Raw genomic sequence first — 25,586 nt, forward strand, 5'->3', positions numbered from 1 at the left:
TCAGGCTGGGAATAAACTGATGCTATCTCAAAAGTTCGCTAGTATTTTATAGCTGGCATGACAACCGTGTGGTTCATTTATCAATGGCTACTTAGCACTTCAACTGTCTTCAACTAAAGAGCTGAAGGTTGAAAACCAAGTTAATAGGGTGGTCATCTTTTTAAAAGGCCAATGGTATTTTAAAAAAACTCCTTTCAAAAGGATAGACCCCTCTGAGATGCTACAAGTAGCTAGCAAAGGATAAGGAACATACCTGATCATAACACAGAGAAAAGCAAGCACAACTGCTGTGTGTGTGTGTGTTTGTGTGTTTGTGTGTGTGTGTGTTATTTCTGAGTTCTCTTAGGGACAATGTGCTGTGTTACAGAGATGCATTATAAAAGACACTTTTTTTTGTACCTACAGTTAATACTAAAGAAAGTGATTACACAGGAACAGATGGCTGTGTTCCATTTCTTCCCTTTTACTGGCACCTCTATGCCCATCTAATCATTGAACACCAGAAGTCTATCAGTAGGGATTCTGCTCTTCTTATTAAAAGAGAGACTAGAAAGTCAGGGGTATGGGAAGGTAGGAGCAGAGAATTTGCTGACTTGGAGAATTATCTATCTTGGAATGAAGGAGATGGTAAGCAAGTGTCTGGCCCCAACTCTTTCAGCTGTTTAGTGATGGAAAGAGGATTTTCAGGGTAATCATTACCATAAGCAGGTCATCTTATCTTTTGGAAGAATTCCTCTATTATGCTAGGTGGGGCAGAAATAAATTCTTTCTCTGTAGCAGATAAACTGGAGAGCTTTAAAAACACTTTCTCATTCAGATTTTTTTTTTTTTTTTTTTTTTGAGATGCAGTGTCACTCTGTCACCACGCTGGAGTGCAGTGGTACAATCTCGGCTCATTGCATCCTCCGCCTCCTGGGTTCAAGCAATGCTCCTGCCTCAGCCTCCCGAGTAGCTGGAACTACAGGCGCGCACCACCACGCCTGGCTAAGTTTTGTATATTTAGTAGAGACGGGGTTTCACCATGTTGGCCAGGATGGTCTCGATCTCTTGACCTCATGATCCGCCCGCCTCGGCCTTCCAAAGTGCTGGGATTACAGGCGTGAGCCACCGCGCCCGGCCTCATTCAGATATTTAATATTTTTGTTATTATAGACCACTTTATTGTCAGAAAACCTAAGAAATCATATTCTAAGGTCTATTTGCAAAGTGAAAAAGGGGAGGAGAAGAGTAAAGGAAAAGCCAGGAGAATCCAGCTGTGCTTTTCCAATTTGATTTAAGAGGAAAACAGAACAGCAAGTGGGGGTAGCCTGCTCCTGACAGTGACAGACTAACACAGGTTGGTGGCAGTGAGGCCCTATGGCTTTGGTCCAGCCTTCTTTAAAAAAGTGGGTTGAGAACAGCTTGATGCCAAATTTGGTCTGAGGAATGTGTTCACCTCAAGCCAGCTGGGAAGTGATACTCCATTACATCCCTCACCCTGGGCTCAGTGCACAGAGAGATTAGGAGGCAGGAAAGGGAGAAGTAGACAGGAAGGGGCAGAGGCCACAGATGACCCTTTAAAAAACAACGTGCTTCTGTTCTTTTAAAAGCAAACTAAAATTTAGCAAATCCACAGTGAGCTCCTGAAAGCTGGACCTCTAGTAATCTGGCAAAGCTGTGATAGCGCATGGGCTATGCTTAGGACACCAGAGGACATAGAAGCTGACAGTCCCACAATGCTGGAAGAAAAAAATAGAATTCTTTCTCTACCGGATATTCCTTTGTCCTGATGATGTCTCAGAAATATCCGAGAGCCCCATTCAGAATGGCTTCCAACTTCACATTCCCAGGTATCTTGGGGAAAATAGTTGTCCAAATACTCTGAAATAGCTTTCCAATCTGCTCTACCTTAAAATGGTCATCTTTTAGTACTTTTAGAGAAATGGACAAGTTCCAACTCTGAAAACAATGAGCTACGGCAGAGATTAACTCCTGAAAATGGATGACAGAGGGGCAAATTGGTCATTCAGAATGCCCCCGCCTCTTTGGAGTTACCTGCCACTGTGCTGGTGCCTGGCAAGGGCACCTAAGTGATTCTGGGTTCTCAAGTGAAAGCTGGGAGTCATCCAAGGAGGAAGGCTACCTATGTCTCTGCTCTGAAGAGTGGCTCTGAGGGGTGGCTCTGAGTGGTACTGTAGACCTAAGCACACACGGTCTTCAGGAGAACATTCTTTGGCCATTAGCTGTCCACCCCAGGCCAGTTCTGGCTTCCTCTTCTCTCCCTGCATATTCAGTAAAGCTGCAAACTCTTTTCTAGTTTCAGTGAGGCAAATTCCAGTCTCTCATCTTCACCTTTATTTTATTCCAACTTCATTTCCCAACAATATAGACTCACTGTTCTGTGGATACCAGCCCAGACAGCTAAGTAATCAGAATCCTTTCCTAGCAGCTCACTGACACTTTTACTGAAGTCATAGTTAAAAGGACAATACTTATTTGAATGGAAGTCAAATGAAATTGTCCTAAAATACTAGCAGTCACATGTAATGACATAAAATAGCAGATAAATTGAGAAAAAGTATTTATGATTCATCAAGAATTATTTAAATAGCAGTTTTTCTACCAAATTTCTTTATAGATCCCGATCTGTGTGGAGGAAAAAGAAAAGGGAGAGAGGGAAAGAGGGCTAAAATGTTAAGGGGCCTCTAAAATGGCAGTCCCAACAAACATAAGCTAGGGATGCATATCTTCTCAGAACATCTCTTTCACTTACAGTGAGGTTAAATCAATAGAGATGCAACATGAAGTCCTTTTCAAGTCTATTAAGACAATGAAGTGAGTGGATTTTTTGTTGTTGCTGTGTAAATTCATTTTCTCCCCCACTTTCAGAATAATTTTTGGTTTAAATTCAAACACTCCTCACGGACTTCCAAGCCCGTGCTTTAAGGAAAATACCTGAACCATGAGTGTTCTCTTCGTCTGCCTCCCACACTGTATAAAAAAGACACAGGGGCCACAAAGAGACCACAAAATGGCAATTATGCAAATATATGACTTTTTACAGCAATTCAAAGATATTTTTCCTGGGGGATTAGTGTCTGCCAAGAGGGGTGGGAGTCATTTTGAGTCTTCTTCCATTCTGACTATTCCACTTTCATTTTAAAGACTTTTCACTGAACCTCAGATGCCATCAATTTTTAAAGGTACATCATTTTATGTACTTTAAGAAATAAACACTGCCCATTAAACAGTGACAAAACCCTTTTAAATCACATTCACTGTAAGCATCCCCAATTTTTTTTTTTTTTGAGATGGAGTCTCGCTCTGTTGCCAGGCTGGAGTACAGTGGCACGATCTCGGCTCACTGCAATCTCCGCCTCCTGAGTTCAAGTGATTCTCCTGCCTCAGCCTCCCGAGTAGCTGGGACAACAGGTGCGTGCCACCACGCCTAGCTAATTTTTGTATTTTTAGTAGAGATGGGGTTTCACCATGTTGGCCAGGATAGTCTCGATCTCTTGACCTCGTGATCCACCCGCCTTGGCCTCCCAAAGTGCTGGGATTATAGGCGTGAGCCACTGCGCCCAGCCAAGCAACCCAATTTTAAGAATATTAAAAGCCTTACAGAAGAAACAGGATTGAAAAAAATATTAAAAGCCAAAAAAAACCTTAGAAATAATTAAATATGGTAGTATTTTTAAAATAGCTCCATTATAGTACCTGGCTTCTGAAAATTTAACTTAATATCTTATTTCAAATATTTACTATTTTTTACCTTACAAATCAATGATTTATCTACTATTAGAGCTGGTACCTTTTTCCTCCCTCTTTGTGTATACTAGCAGACCTCTTGGAATTCCATGTTGACTATATATACAGACACTTATATATATGCACAAATACACAGACATATATTTAGAAACAGGGTCTTACTATGTTGCCCAGGCTGGCCTTGAACTTCTGGACTCAAGTGATCCTCCCACTACAGCCTCCAAGTAGCTGGGACAATAGACATGTGCCATGATACCAGGCACGAATGTTGACTACATCTTAAAGAGAATCCTTTTAAATTTTGAACCACCAGAAGACTGAATTTATAATAAAGAAATCAAACTATCAAGACAAAAAAGGTATGGGTGGCATCACTTGTGTGTGCAGGAACTCTGCAACTAGTTTTATCTGTATATCATACCTACACCCCCGAGCTCTCAGGCCTGGCCACCTGCTGCTATCCCTCAGAGTGTCATCTTGTCTCTTCCAGCCCATGTCTCAGGCCCCTGGCCACCTGCTGCTGTCCCTCAGAGTGTCATCTTGTCTCTTCTAGTCCACGTGAGGGATGCAGGTCTCCTTTTCTGGAAAGCACTCATCTCCTTCTTGGGAAGGGGGAATTCTGAGGTAGCTATTACAATTGACATGTTCTGTTCCAATTTCAGAAATACTCTATTTCTTAGGGATGTTAGTGGCAGGGACAGTTTGATATCCAGGAAAAGGCTGTCATCTCCAGCACATGCAGATATTGGCCTTTCATCCATTCCTCTCATTCAGAATAAATTCACCCAGCTCCCTCTGCTACAGAGACAAACATGGACTTGATACTCTCTTAACTGAAATACAAATATTCCCAAAGTCAATGCTTTAGTTGCCTCAGTCTTTGTATCTCAGTGCCTCTCCCTGCTAGTACAGTTGCGTTGGTCTAGTGAAAGTACAGCTTGGAACAACTGCTACGCACACAGCCCTGAAATCCAGCCCCACTACTGACATTGCGGAAACCCTGAATTTATATTACCGTTTCCTCACAACTGACACATGACACCAGCAAACAGGAGACATACCTCTCATGTAACTCATGTTGGGGCCTGTGGAAATGCCCTTTTAGTCATAGGACATTGCCAGATGGCTTAAAAATGGCATTTGAGCAAAAAAGAAAAAGCATCTGTGGCACGTTTACCATCATGAAATGTTAGCATCAAAAGAGATCTCAGAGACTTTTTCATCCATGGAGCCTCACTTTTCAGATGAGAAAATAGGGGCATAATAAGGTGAAGTGGCCTGCTCAGGGGTTCACCAGGAGACATGGGACCCAGGGAGGATGAGAATCCAGTGGTTTAGGACTTATGTTTTTCTCTGAGGCTCAATGTTGACAGCGGCAAGTTTGGGGGTAAATGGGAAGAGGGGTCCTACGAATGAGAGGTATGTCACAGGGTTACATAGAAGATAGACAAGGCCCTACCCTGAGTGTGAGAGACAGAGGGGGAGCGTCCGATCAGCGGCCGCTGCTGTTCACCAGGCCATGAAACTCCTCCCAGGCCCTGGCAAACCAGAGACAAAAAAACACAATAGCACATTCAGATCAAAAGCTTTTGAACACAGAGAGCAGACACAATAACCCCACATCCCCCTTCAGATGCCCTCCAAGTCGAGTGGAGCCACAGGTACCTGGGAGCAGAGCAGCGAGGTCCCACTGGACTTTCCTTTCCGAGGAGCAGTGCAGCCTACCCTTTCAGGGCCAGCGGGCACTTCTGCTTGCTTCACTTGAGAAGTCTGCCCCTGTTCCCTCAAGGATTTGCACCAGTGTTCCTTCAACAAGGCTCCAGGGGAGGCCAGTAAGGTCAGAGCTGACGCTCAACTGTCACCAAAAACACTTCCAATTTACAGTGACACTCCCTGTCCTTTCTGCCTTGGGTATGTGTGCACAGGTGGCAGAAACAATTTTTCTTCATCAGGCCTCACTGAGGGTAAAGGCCAGTTCCCAACAGCATTATGTCTAAAGATGCAAGGAGGAAAGTATACACTTTCTCTGCTTTCATATTTCCAACCTTCTAACCCTTCTACACTCAGACTTTCAATGTGTCAGTTTCCACCTTTCTTAAGTGCTTATGTAACTACTATCTGAAAATTTCAAGTCACGGTAGTTCAAAATTTCCAGGGAACAACGCCCATTACAATTTTCATGCTGATTAGCTTAATTCTGAAATTAGGTTGGGAAGGGATAAGAAATGTGACAGAGGGGGTACGTGGCCTTTCAGAATGGTGCTCCACAGAGAAAAGACTCTTGGTGACTGCTGGACTAGTCACAGGAGAAAACCAGATCCCCTATGCTTCTGGAGGCTCAAACTCAAGTTTTCTCAGGGGAGCTGATTTCCTCCCTAAGCCCTAGCCACTTTTCAGCCCCAAACTGATGAGTTCCTTGGGAATTATAAATAAAATATGGTGCTTCTAAGTCTGAAGTTCCTCATTATTGTTACTCCATTCTTGGTTTAATTTGGTGACATAGTACCCAGGGTGACAATACACTACATTTATAAGTTAACCATCTACCTCTTAGAGGAGGTAGATCTGCAGTTCATGTTTTCTTCAGAGAATTATTACGAAAGCTCCTAGTGTATGTGCTAACTAAATTAAGGAAAAATGTAAGACTGCCAAACAAGTATGCCAGTCTTTGTCAATTCCCAAACTCAGTGTCCACAGCAAGACACCTGTTTCAGAGCTCTTTCTGGAAAGATGGTGATGTGATGCACTTTGTGAATCCCTGAGTGACATCAGAAGGCAATCTCACTCTTTACTCCAAATGAAGACAAGGGCAAAGCAAAATCCAATGCTTCAGCAATGACCCAGGGAAACCCCTCACTGTAATAGTGAAATTTAAATTCCTTTTAAAACCACTTAGGTGTCAACAAGAAATTACATGGCTGTGTTGAAGCTTCGTGTCATTTACCCTTTTGTTTCCAGGAAGGGCCATCCTTACACTAGCCTACACTGAGCAGTTCTCTGTCAAGAACCTGAAGAAATACGGACTTCATGGCTCTGTCCTACTCCATTCCAGTATTATATTCCCCTCCCAGTTTCTTCATTAGTATCTTCACTATATGTTAAACCTCAACATGAAGAATCTGGGTTAAGAAATTTCCTCACGGCCGGGCACCACGGCTCATGCCTGTAATTCCAACACTTTGGGAGGCTGAGGCGGGCGGATCACCTGAGGTCAGGAGTTCAAGACCAGCCTGGCAAACACGGTGAAACCCCGTCTCTGATAAAAATACAAAAAAATTAGCCGAGTGTGGTGGCGGGCACCTGTAATCCCAGCTACTGGAGAGAATCCCAGCTACTGGGATTCTCCCAGCAGGAGAATCCCTTGAACCCAGGAGGCAGAGGTTGCAGTGAGCAGAGATCATGTTACTGCACTCCAGCCTGGGTGACAGAGCAAGACTTCATCTCAGAAAAAAAAAAAAAAAAAGAAAGAAATTTCTTCACATGGATTCAGCAGAAATAAAATACTGGGCCATAATCTTTGGTATAATCACTCTTATTCTCATAGGCCCAGAGCTCGGCCAAAAGGCAAATCTACTACCTAAAGCTAGGTGTGAATAGTCCAGCTATTTTCCATCTGGCATTCCAGGCATACTGGGTAATATTACAACTTTCTTCTTTTAAAGGTAAAGAAAGAACAAGTTAAATGTAAAAAGTGTCATATGACTGGAGTTTCTAAAAACAGAAATTACTGAGATTAATATAGCCAACAGGGAATTCTGAACAGATTCAAAAGACAGAGCAACAAAGAGTTCTTTTAAGACCACTCTTGTCCCATCTCACATACCAGAAAGCAAATCCTGTGCAATTCTACACTTTCCCCTACCTCCACCCAAAGCCTGCAAGGTTCGCAGTCTTGCACTCACTAGCTCTCTATACTTAGGGAGGGGCTCAGCCTCTTGCTAATCTGGGCTCTTTGCTTTGACTACCAGTTTGGTGGTACATATCACAGATGCAAAGCCAGGCCAGCAATTAAGCTGGGGTAACCTGGTGCTACTGGCCTATGATTTAGCCATGCCAGGAGAAGGGAATGGGCTAGTCCTTGCCTATATATTAAAGTTCAGTGTTGAAATACAATGATATTTAGACGTGGGAAAGTCCCCACAATTTGACCTGTCTCTCCTCTAAGATAAAGGAATAAAGAGAATCACCCACCCTCCACTCCTGCAGAGAAGCTGGGCCAGTCTTTTCCAGTGCTGTAGTCCACTATGGGAAGTTGGCCTGTTTTCCTTTTCCATTCCAGGCTAGATGCACAAAAGGAATCAGTGGGACTAATCCAAAGAGGAGTTTCTTCACAAAAGACATTGGTGTTTCATATGGTTCTGAGCCCAGTTTTATCCTGGTAGCCCCATGATTCTCACTGCATTATGAGATTTCTCCTCAAAGCAGAGAATATGGAGAACCCACATCTATGAAAACTCGACTACAAGTTGGCCTCATTAAAAGGAGCTACGACCTGAGCAAAAACTCAGTTTAACAAGTTGTCCGCTTCTTAGGGGTGAACTGTCAGCTATAAACAAGAGCAGGAGCCCTCTGCAGCACAGCAGCTCATCACCTGCCTGCTCTGTGTGGCAGGCAGTGCCTTGTAGCACACTGAGGGGAGCAGCAGGAAAAGGCCATAAGCAGTGTGATTAGGGAAAGGCTGGAAAAACCCAACAGTTGAAGAAGGACATTGGAAACTGGGCCAAAAATAGCAAGCAGGAATCAGGAACACCTGACTGAAAGATCTAAGCCACTCCTAAAAAAACTCCCCTCACCACCAGCAGCCCTATCTTCAGAGTACTCGCAGGAAAATTAATGTTGGCTCCTTCTTCCTTCATTTTCCCTGGAATTCTTTTTTTTTTTTTTTTTGAGATGGAGTTTTGCTCTTGTTGCCCAGGCTGGAGTACAGTGGCGCAATCTCGGCTCCCTGCAACCTTCGGTTCAGGCAATCCTCCTGGGTTCAAGCAATCCTCCTGCCTCAGCCTCCCCGAGTAGCTGAGATTATAGGCGCTGGCCACTATGCCCGGCTAATTTTATATTTTTGGGAAAGATGGGGTTTCACCATGTTGGCCAGGCTGGTCTCCTGACCTCGTGATCTGCCCGGCTCAGCCTCCCAAAGTGCTAGGATTACAGGCATGAGCCACCTCGCCCAGCCTCCTTGGAATTCTTGAGTCTCAGTAGCTGCTGTTCCTTGGCTCAAACAAAGCCATATCCATGGAAGAGCCACAAGGAATAGAAGAAAGCAGAAGTACTTCTGACTTTTGTTCATACTGACAAGGATCAGAAGGGTCTCGAGGTCAGTTTGGTGCTTTCTAATCAACATTGACTCTGGGAGGTGACATCAAGCCTCCCTCCCGGAAAAGTTACAATACAGCCAAAATTAAGGTTAATACATGTAACACTTTTTGAAGGCAAGAGAAGGTAATTCTTTGACAAATACTAAAAACGTAGAGAACGGGCCTTTCCATATTCCAGCAAATCTCTCATTTTATAGGTACTTCAACCAATTTTGGATAGGTAATAAACAAAGATGCAATGACACAAACACCCCTAGAATATTGAGCCCACAGTGCTAATCCTAATAGGTGTTATGCAGGATCTTGGGCCACATGGAGATCAGGGGTAAGTCAGGATGGTACAAGCACAGGGTATCACTGCCAAAGTGGAACAGCCACTCTGGAAAACTCAACCTTAAATTCACAGCCACTTTCACAGATCCTCTCAGGCCGACTGACCCAGTGTTTGCAAAAAAAGATTCTTTATTATGTTTTTGGTGGTAGCTCCTAAGAAAACCTAAAGTAGCATGAGGCTTGCTGAAACTCTACATGCAGGTTAGGGGCCTAAAGGCCAAGCTGCAGCACATACAAGCCAAAGCCACAAAGCACACAAGGGGTCCATATGTGCTACGGTCAGATATCCTACAGAGCAAACTCACACGGGATGAAGACGTTTCCCTACCCCAGATCCTGATGTGCAGTAACACCGGGCCCAGGAGAAAGGGAAGGGCTATAACCCTGAGATCTTGCAAGCAGGGCTAACTCAAAGAGGAAGATGACCTGGCTCTAAAGGGAAAGCAGAAGGGAGAAGGCTAGAAAAGAGCTGTGGCTTGGGCAGCTTTGGCACCAGCAAGAAAACCCCATTAGCACAAAGCAAGGAAGCTATATACATACAGCCACACAGACGGAAGCAGGGATTTACCTCCAAGCAAGAAATTTCTTTGAAGTAAAGGCGAATGGAAGTCAGCGAAGCAAAGGCCAAGGATCCCCCTTTCCAACCTGAACAGACTTTCAAGCTGAATTCTATATCAGAAATCACTCTGTTCTGGTCATCGGCGTGACTAGATGGGACCTCAAATTTAAGTACCAGAAAATAGGGTCTTATTTTGAAAGCTAGATGTCACCTTATTATGTCAGGCCTCAGCAGTCCTGGAACAAAATACCACATGACACTATACAATGGGCTTATGGAAATGAGGCTGCATTCCCCGGATGGCCCTCCATGGAAAAGTCTGTGCCATCCCTTAATATGGTGACAGTCAGTCCGAAAGGCCACATCTTTGATGCACCATAAAGAGCAAGAGCATGAGACAAGCTAGTTTAGCACCATTTATTAAGTGATCTCAGCTGTTGTTGTAGCTGCTGTGTGTCAGCCTGTTCTTAAAACATAAAATGCTCTTCCAATTCCTCTTGTCCAGGACAGAAGGATCTTCCAGGTAGCACGCCAACAGAACAAGAGACTCCGATGACGCCAGCTTCAATGATGGTGCCATCCAGAGAGGGAGAGGGTCATGGCACATTCAACCGCGGCTTCCAGAGGTTTTGAAAAAGGAGCCTTTGGGGGCCCAGCCTGCCTGGCATTCTAGTGGAAGTGCAAAAGGTTGGCTCATTGGGAAAGGAAAGAGAGGGGGACGCAAGGGAAAGTAGCATCTGGGTCTCAAAGAGGGCTGGTTTTCTGGTCTCTACAGCTATAGGGCTGAAGTCCCAGAGGCAGACCTCTGGATAAAGCAGGGAGCAGCAGGCCAGTCTTTCTAGCAGACTAAGGCAAAAAGCCCACAGGCTCTCCTAAACTCTGTCAGGACATGTACATATATATCTATAAAAGTCACAAAGAACTGCCTTATGGTATTAGAAAGGGAGAACAGCAGAGAAGGGGAGAACTGATGAAAAATACCTCTTTCCCTCTCTTATCCAGGTGGAAAACTTATTTTGGGGGTGAGTGGGAGTGGGGGATATTTAGAAACCTTGAAAACAAGAATCCTAGAAAAAGGTATAGATCTCTCCAGCCTGGACTGAATGAGGCTAGAGGTCAGAAACTACTTCTATCCCAGAACAGAGAATAAGAAAAATGTGCCTAGAGAAAAACAATGCTAACACAGGACTGCTAAGGCAAGCAACCAGGGCCAAGGCTGGCTAATAACTGTTGGTGACTATGATGAGTCATGCCAGCCATTTGATCACGGACCAACTCCCATAGCAGTGTTCCCACTTAAAAACTGGTACTTAGCTGGTTTAAGCCAACTCCACTCATAACATTATCTGTGAATGCATGGGAAAGAGATTCCCAAACGGTCTGTCTGCTGAACATAATCGCTGGGCTCACTACTAGTCTTCAATAATAACAACATGATGATATTCTTACTAATGATGATGATGATGATAGCAATACTACTACGTGGCCCTGTAAGAGCATTCTCCATCTGAGGACCCTCAGTTAAAGATTAAATCAGCCTCACAATAGCCTTGTTAGATAAAGTACTGTCTCCCACTTTACAGATGGAGAAACTGAAGCAAAGTTGCAAAGACGCTTGTCAAAGGCACATATTGGTACGGGGCCATAGGACAGAACTAAACCTAAGAGTCCTAACTCTTAGCTGGCTAGCTCTCCCTCCAGCTTTGAGACAATCTGACAGCCACTCCCCACACTTTTTCACAATAGCCTGGGCTTACTTCTGACACTCAATCACTGAAGGAGCAAGCCTAACAGTGATTCTCACTGTAGACAGAAAGCTCTATTTCCCTGAGTCCTAGGGAGACTGCAAAGCTTATTTTCCCTGTGGCCATCATGCTTCCCTTTGATTCTGCTCTCTCACACACACACTATCCCCCTTCTTCTATGAGTCAGCTCTATACACAAGGAAATGGAGTCATTCCTGATAAGTAGTCAGTATCCCAGGACAAAGAAAACAGACTGAAGCTAACAAGTTAAAAAGACATGCAGAAGTGGGGTGAGGGTGGGCAGGGTGAAATTATCTTAAAAAACAGCAAGAAAAAGAAAAGCACTTGTCTTTCATTTTAAGATAGTGGTTAGAATATGAAAGACAGGACAGCCTGTAGAAATTAAGCAAGCCCAGGCAGTGCAACTGGGTTTCTGCAGACAGGCTCTCTCTGCTACAAAGCACCTGGTAGTATAGGTGGCAGGGAGCCTCGCTGACAAAGAACTGCAGCAAGTAGCCAGAAGCCCTGGAGGGAAGGCCTGGTCTGTCCCTTCTCCACAAGTAAGTCTCCTGTCCTGTCATACTCCTCTGGGCCCAACTACAGATCTACTTCTGCTAAGCTTAGGGACACATCCTCCCATAACCCCCCAACACGTACTTGATGCTGTCGGTGTGAGTTTTGTATTCCATAATGGTGTTGGGAGGTAGGTTAAGCACTCGCCGAAGTGTGTCCCGGATTCGGGCTGTGGTTGCTTGGTCACTGGCAGTCTTATTCCATATTGAAATAATGTCCTCCTATCAGAGGAACACAAGGAATCATCAAAGCAAATCAGAGGCAGCGAGGAGAGCAAAGGCAACACAAGAAACCAGACTGGCCCATGGGTGGCTTACCTGAAAGCGGACAGACACCACAGCCCCACAGATCTCCTCCCCAACCATGAACTGTTCCCCCAGCATGGCCAAAATGAGATTCTCCCAGCAACGGGAGGCCAAGCCCTTCCGCAGCCGAATAATCCACTTGCCACCATTTTTATTTGCATCATCCTGTAAAAAGACAGAAAGCACTGAAGTTAAAATACGGTTTCACAGTGTTTTTTTTTTGTATGAAAGCAGTAAAAAGCCAATAATCTCTTAAACACTAATAAGTCATATCATTTTCCAATTATTCAACTCTATAGAAAAACTGATGGTAGGACTACGGAGAGAAGAAATGGGGAAAAAAAGAAAAACATGGCTGGGATCCTTGGCATAAGCCATATATTAAAATGGCTTAAGAGACCTTTTAAAAATAATCCCCTTTACTGGAAATACTTTAGGAATCAAAATGAAATGATGTCATATTTCAAGCACGGATCATCCCTTCACTTGCTAAAAGTACTGAGTGTCTGCTGGGCGTGATGGCTCACGCCTGTAATACCAGCACTTTGGGAGGCCTAGGCAAGCGAATCACGAGGTCAGGAGATCTAGACTAGCCAGGCTGACATGGTGAAATCGCATCTCTACTAAAAATACAGAAACAAAATTAGCCGGGCGTGGTGGCGGGTGTCTGTAGTCCCAGGTACTCAGGAGGCTGAGGCGGGAGAATGGCGTAAACTTTGGAGGCAGAGCTTGCAGTGAGCTGAGATGGCACCACTGCACTCCAGCCTGGGCAACAGAACAAGACTTTGTCTCAAAAAAAAAAAAAAAAAAAAAAAAAAAAAAAAATACTGAGTGTAACTACATACCAAGTACACAGTCATGAAGCCCCAATCTAGTTTTTTTTTTTTTTTTGAGACGGAGTCTCCCTCTGTCACCCAGTCTGGAGTGCAGCGGCATGATACCGGCTCACTGCAACTTCTGCCTCTCGGGTTCAAGTGATTCTCTAGTCTCTGTCTTCTGAGTAGCTGGGACTACAGGTGCATGAGCTACCACACCCTGCTAATTGTTGTATTTTTAGTAGAGACAGGGTTTCACCATATTGGGCAGGGTAGTCTCGAACTCCTGACCTCGTGATCTGCCCGCCTCGGCCTCCCAAAGTGCTGGGATTACAGGAGTGAGCCACTGTGCCTGGCTGAAGCCCCAGTCGCTACTTAGATCCAGTCTAGTAGAACAGACAGACAAGGATGTTAATTACAGCAATGCTACTGTAATTATAAGTGCTGCTGTTAACAGATATACACACTATGTTAAGGAAGAACAAGACAGTTGGAAACAGTCAAGAAGCGGGTCTTTTTTTTTTTTTGAGATGGAGTCTTGCTGTGTCACCCAGGCTGAAGTGCAGTGGTGCAATCTCGGCTCAGTGCAACCTCCACCTCCTGGGTTCAAGTGATTCTCCTGTCTCAGTCTCCCGAGTAGCTGGGATTACAGGTGCCTGCCACCACACCTGGCTAATTTTTGTATTTTTAGTAGAGACGGGGTTTCACCATGTTGGCCAGGCTGGTCTCAAACTCCTGACCTCAGGTAATCTGTCCACCTTGACCTCCCAAAGTACTGGGATTACAGGCATGAGCCACCAAGGCCTGCCAAGAAGTGGGTCTTAAGGGCAATAGGAGTGAGTCAGGAAAAGCAGGCGAAGGGCACTGCGGGCACTGGAAAGAACATGTCTGCGCAAAAACTGACAGGAGGGTCCACCTGCAAGGAAGGGAAGATTTAGAGATAATGGGAGATGAGGCTTGAAAGGTAAATGAGATGCAAGATCATGTGAGCAATGAGGAGCTGTGTAAGTTGGGCGGCGTGGATGTGACCACATGTGTCTACTCAAAAAATGCCATGGCATCAGAATAGAAGATGCATTACACCAGGGTGCAGTCGAATACTGGCTCTGCAACAGTTCTAGGTCTTCAGTTACTGCCTTTAAGCTTATTTTCCTACCCACTTTAATCATATGTGTACTATGTAAAAATATTACACGCATACACAAACAAGTTCCATAGGGATAAAGGTAACTGAAAACAAAAATCCTTTAATGTTCTGATACCATTTTAGTCATAAAACAGTCTTTAAAAAACACCCAGCACCAACCCACACAGACAAAAAAATAGCATCAGTGCATTTCTCTAGAGGCTCAGGTTCCAAGGATATACTGGAGAGTGATGCAGTTTTGAGAGAAGACTTTAAAATACTTTTAACCTTGGTAGGCTAAGAGACAAAACAAAAAAACCCAAACTTGCTCAAAAAAGCAGTCAGAGACCATTAGTCCTTACCTCCCACATGGGTTTAATTCCTTCTTTAAAGAGATGGAAGTCACTGTGGCCTGTCAGGTCCCCGGGACGTACCATGTGGCTATAAAACCTCCAGAACTGCTCCACCTGCAGAGAGAAGACCCCACAGTAAAAAAGATGTGTCTTGTATTTTTCTTTGAATGCATCCCGAAGTTGAAATTTAGTTAAGAACATAAGCATGGAAGACACTATACTACAGGCTGTCCTTTTCAGAGGACTCATTTTCATGTGTGGCACTGTGAGGGAAGACACATTAGAAGAAAAGTGTATCATCTAGTTTCACGAAAGAAAAAATGTAACATTAGCAATACAAGAATAAAATCTTTGGTGAGAAATGCAAGCCTGAGCCAGGAGCTTTAGTTGGTGAAACCATGTTAATACGCACTCTCCCACTCAAGCTGCAGGACAGTCATCACATGCAGTAAGAGGACCAGGTTTTTGCACAATGGAAACTCTTTAGCCTTGAGGTATATTAAGTGCCACACAGCCTCAGCCTGAATGCATTTTTTAGAACCAAATCACTTACTGATCAAAGATTGTTTCACTGGCAAATATAGCATTTGCTGAATGAAATACTTCTTATACCTGTTTAGTTACTAAGCATAAGTGATAGAATCAACCACTTGTACCACACATACTACTCTACACCATGGTGCTGTTGCTAAAGTCCAGGCCCATCCAAAATCGTACAGGACTTAGCTTCTCATAGCTAGGGTTTAAGGCCTTCTTCTTAGCTAGAAAAATTATGTTTCTCCTTGCTGCTCCTTCACAATCCCATGAGAAAACTAGATTTATATTTTTCTATCAAGTATATGCTTATTTGTATTCATCACAGTAGTCCCATTTTTCTCATTAGTGTCACCTCCCCCCTTAAAAAAAAAAGAAAAAGAAAAAAAAAAGAGACAGGATCTGTGCAGCAGTATGATCATAGCTCATTATAGCTTCTAACTCCTGGTGTCAAGGGATCCTCCTATCTCAGCCTCCCAAGTAGCTGGGACTACAGGCTCATTAGTGTCTTGATAGGACAGATTATTTCCTTATTCACAGAGGATACCTAGTAAGTACTGGCCAGTGAAGAGGCACACTTTAGGAGGAAAGAAAAAACATGAACACTCTGATGAGAAATAGCTGGTATTTGCCAACTTGCTGAGCAGGCTCTAAATCAACATACAGCAAGATACCACAACTATGGAGCTGACAATGGGTACTGAGTAGACAAAGATTCAGGTCATACTTCTAGATTTCAGGAGCACCTAAGGAGAAATCAACCTTACACTGGGTGAAATGGCTGCCCCTTTAGTTCCTCTCTGGCACAAGAACATGTGATGCATCTTACATGTTAAAAAGAAGTCAGGAACTAACGCCATCTATAGGGCTTCAAGGCAGTGCTTCATATTCAGCAACTGCTAAGCTTAGCTGCATATAGTGACTTGGAATAGTAAATGGTCATATGAATACAATCAGCAATAATCTAAACCTTTATCCACCCTAACATAGTTGAAGAGAACTAAGTACACCCCCAAATGGCTCATTGTGAATAAGGAACTGAAAGAGGCTTGGTGAGGAGAAAGTATGGCAACCATCTCCAGTTCCCCAGTCAATAATCACTTTAATAGTTTGGTCTCCTCCAATCTTACAACTACACTGCACAATCTTCTTTTTTTTGTTTTTGTTTTGTTTTTTTGAGATGGAGTTTCACTCTTTTTGCCCAGGCTGGAGTGCAATGGTGCAGCCTTGCCTCAGCTCACTGCAACCTCCATCTTCCGGGTTCAAGTAATTCTCCTGCCTCAGCCTCCCAAGTAGCTGGGACTACAGGCACATGCTGCCACGCCTGGCTAATTTTTGTATTTTTAGTAGACGGGGTTTCACCATGTTGGCCAGGCTGGTCTCGAACTCCTGACCTCAGGTGATCCACCTGCCTTGGCTTCCCAAAGTGCTGGGATTACAGGCGTTAGCCAACACGCCTAGCCCCACTACACAATCTTATATGCAAAGAGGTGAAGTTAAACAGCTCAAGACCATCATTCATTCATTCATTCATTCATCATTTGAGATGGGGTCTTGCTCTGTTACCCAGGCTGGAGTGCAGCAGTGTGATCACGGCTCACTGCAGCCTCGACCTCCCAGGCTCAAGCAATACTCCTGGCTCAGCCTCCTGAGTAGCTGGGACCACAAGTGGGCACCACCATGCCCAGCTATTTTTTTATTTTTATTTTTTGTAGAGATGAAGTCTAACCCTGTTGACCAGGCTAGTCTTGAAGTCCTAGATTGATCCTCCCTCCTTGGCCTCCCAGAGTGCTGGACTACAGGCATTAGCTACTGTGCCTGGCCTGAGAAATATTATTAAACTTTAAAAGATTTGACAGTTCTAATTGAAACCAAAAAAATAAGCGTTCACAGACTTAGAATATGAGGTGCAGAAAGGACTTCAGAAATCATCTCAACAACTTGTTTTATAATTGAGAAAAGTTTCAGGACTGAGTTGCTCTAGCTGAGAGTGAGGCATCAGAATAGGTGAGCTCTGATTACCGAGTCCAGTGCTCTTTCCATTTCAAGATGATGCCTTCCTAGTCACCCCGACTTTAAGAACTTTTGAATGTTGTTAATGATTAGGCTAAGAATCACTGGGAAACACTGCTTTGAATTAGTTAAAAGGATTAATAATGTAATTATTTATCTGTGATGAATTTAATATTGTGAGCCATTTCCTAATGACCTGAATTACATAATAGACTTTATTTCTATTTTTCAGGTTCAGACCTACGAAGTCAAAATGACAGACTTTAAATACTATCACACATCCAGTGAGCACTGAAGATGCCTTAACCCGAGATAGTCCTGATGATAAATCATTCCTTAACATATACGCTGAAAGAAAAGAAAAACTCTCCTTGTACAATTTGGGTAAATTTTTATATGCTTTTTTTTTTCCCACAAGAGGGAAATAAAAATGCAAGAAGTATGCATAATTACTCCAATTTTTTTTTTTTTTCAGATAAGATCTCACTATGTTGCCCAGGCTGATTTTGAACTCCTGGCTTCAAGCAATCCTCCCACCTTGACCTCCCAAAGTACTAGGATTACAGGAATGAGCCACCAGGTCTGGCCAAGTTCTTTAAAATTGATCTTAAACCCATCTCTTCAATGGCAGTATTCCCCAAACTGGAATCAATTCCTTCTTTCCTCCAAACTCCAAGAGCACTCTACATGCCTTTCCATAGTACCACTTATTGTCTATCCTGTATTAGAAATTCCTGGGCACATCTTATTTCCCCAAGGACAGGATCTGTGCCTTCATTCCTTTTAGAAGCCTACTAGGGCCTTGAATTCATTCAACAAGCATTTCTTGAATCAAATATGAACCAGTACACAAGCTAGTTATATTATTTCAAAAACCTCTTCTAAGTTAGCCGATTCTAAGATAGCACTGGCGAACTAAACAAGATCTTTGCTTTAGGCTGAAATTTTATCAGCTCGGCATAGTAATGATATTGATTTCATATTAAGCAGATTATAATTGAGTTGTAAGAGTATTCTAGATACAAGTATTAGATATGATTTGCAATATTTTCTCCCATTTTGTAGGCTATCTTTTCACTTTCTTGATAGTCTCCTTTGAGGCAGAAAAGTTTTGAATTCTGACGAAATCCTATAGAGATAGGGTCTCACTATGTTGCCCAGGCTGGTCTCAAACTCCCGAGCTCAAGTGATCCTCCTGCCTCAGCCTCCCAAAGTACTAGGATTACAGGTGTGAGCCACCACGCCCAGCCAAGTATTTAATCTTTTGCTGCTTATGCATTTAGTGTGTTATTTAAGAAGGCTTTGCCTAACCTAAGTTCATTAAGATGTACTAACATCTTTCTTCTAAGAACTTTATAATTTTAGCTCTTACATTGAGGTCTATGATCCATTTTTCGTTACTTTTTGTACATGGTATCAGGAAGGAATGCAAATTCATTCTTCTGCACCTGGAAATCCAGTTGTCTCAGCACTGTTTGTTGAAAAGAAGATTCTTTCCCCAGTTATTGTCTTGGTACCTGACGTTACCGGTTTATTATAAACAAAGGACACAGATGAAGAGATGTGTAGGGCAAGGTATGAGGGAAGGTATGGAGGAAGGTTCAGGGAGCTTCTATGTCCCCTCTAGGTGCACCACCCTCCAGGTACCTCCATGTGTTCAGCTATCCGGAAACTTCTGTACCTGAGCTTCAGGTACAGAGCTCCCCCATTTAATCCAGTGAATTATGACTGACTTGAGAATTTAAAAAAATTTTTAAGACAGGGTCTATCTCTGTTGCCCAGGCTAGAGTGCAGTGGCATAAACATGGCTCACTGTAGTCTTAACCTCCTGGGTTCAAGTGATCTTCCTGCCTCAGCCTCCTGAGTAGTTGGGGCCACAGGTACATACCAACATGGCCAGGATTTTTTTTTTTTTTTTTTTTTTTGAGACGGAGTCTTGCTCTGTCACCCAGGCTGGAGTGCTGTGGCTGGATCTCAGCTCACTGCAAGCTCCGCCTCCCGGGTTCCCGCCATTCTCCTGCCTCAGCCTCCCGAGTAGCTGGGACTACAGGCGCCCGCCACCTCGCCCGGCTAGTTTTTTGTATTTTTTAGTAGAGACGGGGTTTCACCGTGTTAGCCAGGATGGTCTCGATCTCCTGACCTTGTGATCCGCCCGTCTCGGCCTCCCAAAGTGCTGGGATTACAGGCTTGAGCCACCGCGCCCGGCCAGATTTTTTTTTTTTTTTTTTTTTTTTTTTAGTGTTCCCCTTTTCTCCAAATCAGCTAATTTTACATTACCTAGGCTGGTCTCAAACTCCTGGGCTCAAACAATCTTCCTACCTCAGCCTCCCAAAGTGGTGGAATTACAGGCATGAGCTACCATGCCCCACCATAACTTGAGACTTTAGATCAGATACTTAACCCAAGTTTTCCTTTCCTCATTTGTAAAATATGGATAATATCACTGACCTCATAGGGCTATCGAAATGATGGAAGGAAATGACACAAATAAAGTATGTGTTATACGTCCTTCCTCCTTAGCAGTTTGTTGTAGTATTTCCTACTGGAGTATTCTTTTCCAGTTTCTGCATTTTAAATGGACTAATACTTTACCAATCTCAAGAAAATGACAAACCCCACATTTGACTCTGCCCAGAGATTGAATGTACAGCACACACTAGGTACATAATAACCTTTGTTCAACTAGAGTGGTGTTAGTTGCAGATGGATTCTTGGGGTACACAAACCAAGTCACCTGGGAGAGAGATGAGACGGTCTGGGCTCTCTGACTGACAGTACCCACAAAAGCAATTATTAGACATTTCATTTTCTTTCTGAACACAGGAAAAAGATATTTTATGCATAATCGTTAACACAGCCAGAACCCTAATGGGAGCTTCTTAAATACAAAACTTTCAAAATTTTTCAGTTTACTGTTAAACTTCATGAGGATAGACAACATGTATTATAAACCTTTGTATTTATGACACTTTGAACTTAGTAAGGACTCCATAAATATCTACTTAAACAAACAAAACAAAACAAAACAAAAAATAGGGCCAGGTACAGTGGGTCACTCCTGTAATCCAGCACTTTGGGAGGCCAAGGCGGGTAGATCACCTAAGGTCAGGAGTTCGAGACCAGCCTGGCCAACATGGTGGAATCCCGTCTCTACTAAAAATACAAAAATTAGCTGGTTGTGGTGGCACATGCCTATAATCTCAGCTACTCAGGAGGCTGAGGCAAGCGAATTGCTTGAACCCAGGAAGTGGAGGTTGCAATGAGCCGGGATTACACCACTGCACTCCAGCCTGGGCGACAGAGCAAGAGACTCTGTCTCAATTAAAAAAAAAAAAAAACCCCAAACCTGTTCTTTTGTATTATGCCCTTCTGATCAACTCTACAATTCTCCTATATGTTGATACCTACATGCTAACCATGGATATCTAGTGAGAAACCTAAAAATGAACAAATCTGACTCCGGAGGCTCAGGTCAGTCAATTAAGAAAACCAGAATCTTAAATAGGTTACTAGGAAGGTAAATAAACATCGTATCGATACAGGCATGAATGAACTATCAAGGCACACTCCATTAAATCACCAAGAACTCACAGAGGCAAAGGTGCCAATCTGTTTGATATTCTGTTCATAGCTCTGTGAGCTGGTGGGACGGCCGGGGGTTCTCCTGGAGTACCAAAAAGTGTAGTTGTACTGCAGGGGATGCTCTGCTGGTCCAGGAACAACAGCCTGGGAAGTAAAGAACGTGTGTTAGTCCTGGGCATTTGTCATATGGTCTGAGACTGAGAGAACATTTTACAGTGTCAATCTTTACCACCTCCACAATTAAAAAAGGATATACAACCTCAACTACCCGCAATGTGCCCAAGATTCTGCTTACACAGTACATTTCCTCAGTGGTTAACCGATTCCAAATTCCTCTAACACTTTACCTGTGTTCTTATGGCCTTTGTAACTTTCTGCCTCATATAATAACAGGTATTCACGTTTGTATCTTATCTCAGCCTATGCCCAGTCCAAGCACTGCTTTCTCTATGAGATTCATCACTGTCAAGTTACTTAACCTGTTTCTGCCTCATCTTCTTACCTGCAAAATGAGGAAAATAATAACAACTATCTCATAATACTGCCGAGAGGATCAAATGAATTAGTGGATATACAATGCTGAGCAACTGGCAGAGAGTACGTGCACAACAGATGTCAGTATTGTTATTATTGGTACTATTAAATGTAAGCCCCTTCCACAGTCTCTCATTCCCCTTTGTGTCCTCTTAGCATCTAGCATAAAGTGGCTTGCCCTTGGAGTGCTACTCAATATTGCAGAATAAATGAATTAGTGATTGCTTTGATATTTCTTCTTTTGTTTGTTTTTTTTTTGAAATGGAGTCTGTTGCCAGGCTGGAGTGCAGTGGTATGATCTTGGCTCACCGCAGCCTCCGCCTCCCGGGTTCAAGCGATTCTCTTGCCTCAGCCTCCCCAGTAGCTGGGACTACAGGCATACGCCACAGCACCCAGCTAATTTTTGTATTTTTAGTAGAGATGGGATTTCACCATGTTGGCCAGGATGGTCCTGATCTCTTGATCTAGGGATCTGCCCACCTTGGCCTTTCAAAGTGCTGGAATTACAGGCATGAGCCACTGCACCCAGCCTGTTTTGACATTTCAAGGAAAAAACTGATCTCTCTCTCTCTCTCATTCCCTAAGTTTTCCCTTTTCCAAGTCACTTTCACCTTAGACTATTGTTGACTAAACTGTCTAAAATTTAAAAGGGTGTGTAGCATTTGAAACACTCAGCAGTGGCCTAAGAAGTAGCTAACAGCCTTGTTAAGCTCCAGGGCTAATCTCCTCCATCTCAGGCTAGGAGAATGCTGAAAGCAAGGCAGCATCTCAAGATTTTGCGGCAAGAGAAAAGTTCTAGGTCCCAAAATGAACGTCAATGATTGCACAATGTTTTTCTGAGAACAAAGTCAGATATTCCAACACAGGATGCCATCAAGTTAATCTGGTATCTTCTAGATAAACAGATTCCACAAGACAATAAAGTCTCAAGTTCAAAGGCAACTACAACTGTGCAGCGCAAAACTCACCTTTCTCTTGCTACTGCTCTGATTCTTGTCTCGTTCCGTTTTTTCCTTCTCACCATCTTTCTGTGTGCTGTTTTCTTCATTCTGATCATGGTCCCCACTGTCATCATCTTTCAAACTGAATGGAAAGGCAACATAATACTATTCTGTGATGAAGTCAATTCTTGCTCACCTAACAAAGCCACCAAGTCATATGAACTACATGTAACCAACCCAAAGTCACTCAAATTCAGGCCCTGAGATGTGAGAAGGGCAAAATAATACAGACAGGCAAATTAGGAGGATTAAACAAAAACGAAATGCCCATCAGCTAACTTGTGAACTCCAGAAAGCACTGTCTTTCAGTTTTCTAAAAAGGCACAAAAAGAACCAGTTAAAGGGACTGTTTAAGGTATACAGTTTAAGGGATTGTTTTCCCTGCCAAAAATGGAGTAAAAAATGAGAAGAGTCTCTAATGCTTTGGCATTTCAAATGAAGGTTAAAAACGTACTATCTGCTTTGCCACTTCTCCTTACCACCTCTTCTACACTTCCCCACTGTCACTACTTTAGTTTAGGCCCTCTTCACCTGACATCTCAATCATACAATAAATTCCTCAGTGGTCTTCCTGACACAAATCTCTCACTCTCTATCCACCCTTTCACCAGCATTATCTTTTTAAGTGCAAATCTGACATTTAACTTTCATGTTTAAACTTTCAACAGTCCCTCGCTTTTTGATGCCTACCCTCTAAGATAAAGTACAGCAAAATGTAAAATCCTCTAGAATCTGACTCCTGCCAGCCAGGATCCTCCACCTCTAGCAATCTATATTCCCGTATCGGTGCCATTTGCAAACACCACCCCTTCAGTCTGCCACACCATTCCTCCCATGTCTGTTTTTCCTACTAGAGAGAGAGTTCCCTTAGAGCAGTGTCTTATTTCATCTTGGTATCTCCTGCACCCACGGCAAGATGTTGCCTGAACATGCAGCACTAGAAGATGCTGCATAAATGGTAAACCAAAAGGAAAAATAAATGACTGAAAGAATAAATGTGTTCTTGCTTCATAAGCACAAACGTACTTTAGGGATTACCCTCCCTTTCATGAGCAGCGAAACTACCCCAAGGTTTTCAGGTACACCTAAAAATCAATGGATCCAGACAAAAAGATAAATGGAAGGTGAGTTTGCAAAGACAGTAAGAAAACCATTTATTCTAGGGTTGGACCATTAACTCATCAGAGATCTCTCCAATCATCTTTCTTGCTCCAATAACTATATATGTGGTCAAATGAAATTAGGCAGTTCTCAAGAATGGTACAAGAAATGCTCCAATTATAATTCAGATACTAACCTATGCAGATACATAAACATGTTGCAGGGTACTTTGTGTTTTTTTTTTTTTTTTTTGCCCATGAATCCCCAGTGCCTGATACATTAAAAGCACACAATAAATATTAGAATGAATGCACTAGTCACATGTTGGGGTCCCTGCTCTCCCCATTTCACAGGCCTAGCTGTAGGATAATCTCAGGAGGTTATGCCCTGTGCCATGAACCTTCCCATCCCTACCCTGGTCAAGACACAACTAGGAAGGGCACCTGACCAAAGGGCAGTCCAGCCCGGGCAATAACCTATGCCCCAGGGCCTTGCTCAAATATATAAGCAAATTCCTCCCCTCAGCATTCATCTAGGAGGAGAAAGATCATAGACTTAGGAGTTGCGGCAGCCATATGCGCCCCATGCAAGAAAAGCCCTGAAAGAATTAAGACAATGAGCAAAAGCAGAGAAAGCCAGGAGATAAGAGATAAGAAAGCCAGGAGATAAGAGAATGGGGCAGATGAGCAGAGAAAATGCAGGGGACTTTCATTTTGTTGCTGGTGCTACCATCTCTCTGGCTTTTATTCAGCCTCCCTGGACTTTCAGGAGACCATCATCTGCGCTTATGATATTCCCTTCCCCTTTATTAAACATTTGGTTTCCTTTTCAAAAGGAGCCTGTCTAGCACACAAGATCTATGGATTAAAAATTACCAACATCTACCAAGCATCTATGGTGTGTATGAGCTACCAGAGTGCTTGTCCCCAAGGACCCAGCTGAGGAGAAAAGGTTCACAGATATATCCATGCCTCAGCATGGTGCAAAGGCCCCTGCTCTGCTCACATGTCCCAATATCATCTCCTTCCTGGTCCCAATGAACTCTTTTCACTCCAGTTGTATCATCCTAATTTTGATGCCCCAATTTTATCCTTCTGCTGTGCTCATCATGTGGTCTCTCCTCAAGAAGTCCTTCTTTGCCTAGTTAACTTGTCCTACAGGACTCAGATCGAGGGCCACTTTCTCTTGGAAACATTTCCTAACCTCTCCCGACCTAGGCTAAGTTGGGTTCTCCTCTTCTGAACTTCCCCATATAAATGTTTGCACTTGTTCCAGCTATACTCTCATGGCCAGTTCTGTCTCCTGATCAAGAACATCTCAAGGGTTCTTCTGCTTAGGCTCAGGACAGCTCTCAACTCTCTTCTTTAGGGCACACCCCTGGGATGCAAACCCTATTCCTCTCTTCTTAGCTTCCAACTCCCACTATAGCCTCTGGGGTCCCTTGCATTTAGATCTTGGTTGAAGAGGGGTATAGTCATCCCAGCATCTTGTTTTTGCTAGTCCCAAGAAAAGCATATACCTTCCTTTCTTTTTAGTGGTTTTGCTGCTGATCACTACCAGGAAACAGAGAAAAAACTAACAAAAATAATTGTCAGGGAAGAAACAATGTTCCTGTGATCCCTGGACCACTTCGGATTCCTTTCTAAGACAGTAAATGGGAACCCTAATGGACCTACACCTAGTGCTTTTATTACCTGAGGGTGGAACTAACCAACTACTCTGCCCTCTAAGCCTACATTTAAGGCAAATCTTATAAGCTACTCTTCCCAGCTTCAAGCTGGATTTGAGTCAAGATACCACTCAGCCTGAAAAATCAGTGCTCTGTAAACTCGGGCAGTCAGGTAGCAACTCTGAGGCTGTCCAGACTGAGAGGAACTTTAGTTAGCTTGCTAAGCTTCTGCCCAGGTATTTTCTCACCCTCCGAACTAGACCAATTCCTTGTGGGCAAGA

At 43.4% G+C, this 25,586-nt stretch overlaps 2 protein-coding genes across 3 annotated transcripts in view; both read right to left on the reverse strand.

The window, feature by feature from the left end:
- The window catches only part of EFHD1 (EF-hand domain family member D1), a 164,148-nt gene that overhangs the window by 107,737 nt on the left and 30,825 nt on the right, over positions 1-25,586 (reverse strand). The gene's annotated exons all lie outside the window — the stretch shown is intronic.
- Positions 1-25,586, reverse strand: part of EIF4E2 (eukaryotic translation initiation factor 4E family member 2) — a 32,557-nt gene that overhangs the window by 4,083 nt on the left and 2,888 nt on the right. The window contains exons 2-7 of one of the 2 annotated variants that reach the window (XM_050751153.1): positions 22,503-22,617; positions 21,010-21,144; positions 14,881-14,985; positions 12,590-12,742; positions 12,357-12,493; positions 5,206-5,285 (exon numbers count right to left, since the gene is read on the reverse strand). In XM_050751153.1, coding sequence (XP_050607110.1) covers positions 5,240-5,285; positions 12,357-12,493; positions 12,590-12,742; positions 14,881-14,985; positions 21,010-21,144; positions 22,503-22,617 — 691 coding nt within the window. In that variant the 3' untranslated portion in view covers positions 5,206-5,239. Of the gene's footprint in view, positions 1-5,205; positions 5,286-12,356; positions 12,494-12,589; positions 12,743-14,880; positions 14,986-21,009; positions 21,145-22,502; positions 22,618-25,586 lie in introns of those variants that run through there. The other variant, XM_050751154.1, reaches the window with a different exon arrangement.

The sequence above is a fragment of the Macaca thibetana genome, chromosome 12 (assembly GCF_024542745.1).
Source record: "Macaca thibetana thibetana isolate TM-01 chromosome 12, ASM2454274v1, whole genome shotgun sequence".
Lineage (NCBI taxonomy): Eukaryota > Metazoa > Chordata > Mammalia > Primates > Cercopithecidae > Macaca > Macaca thibetana.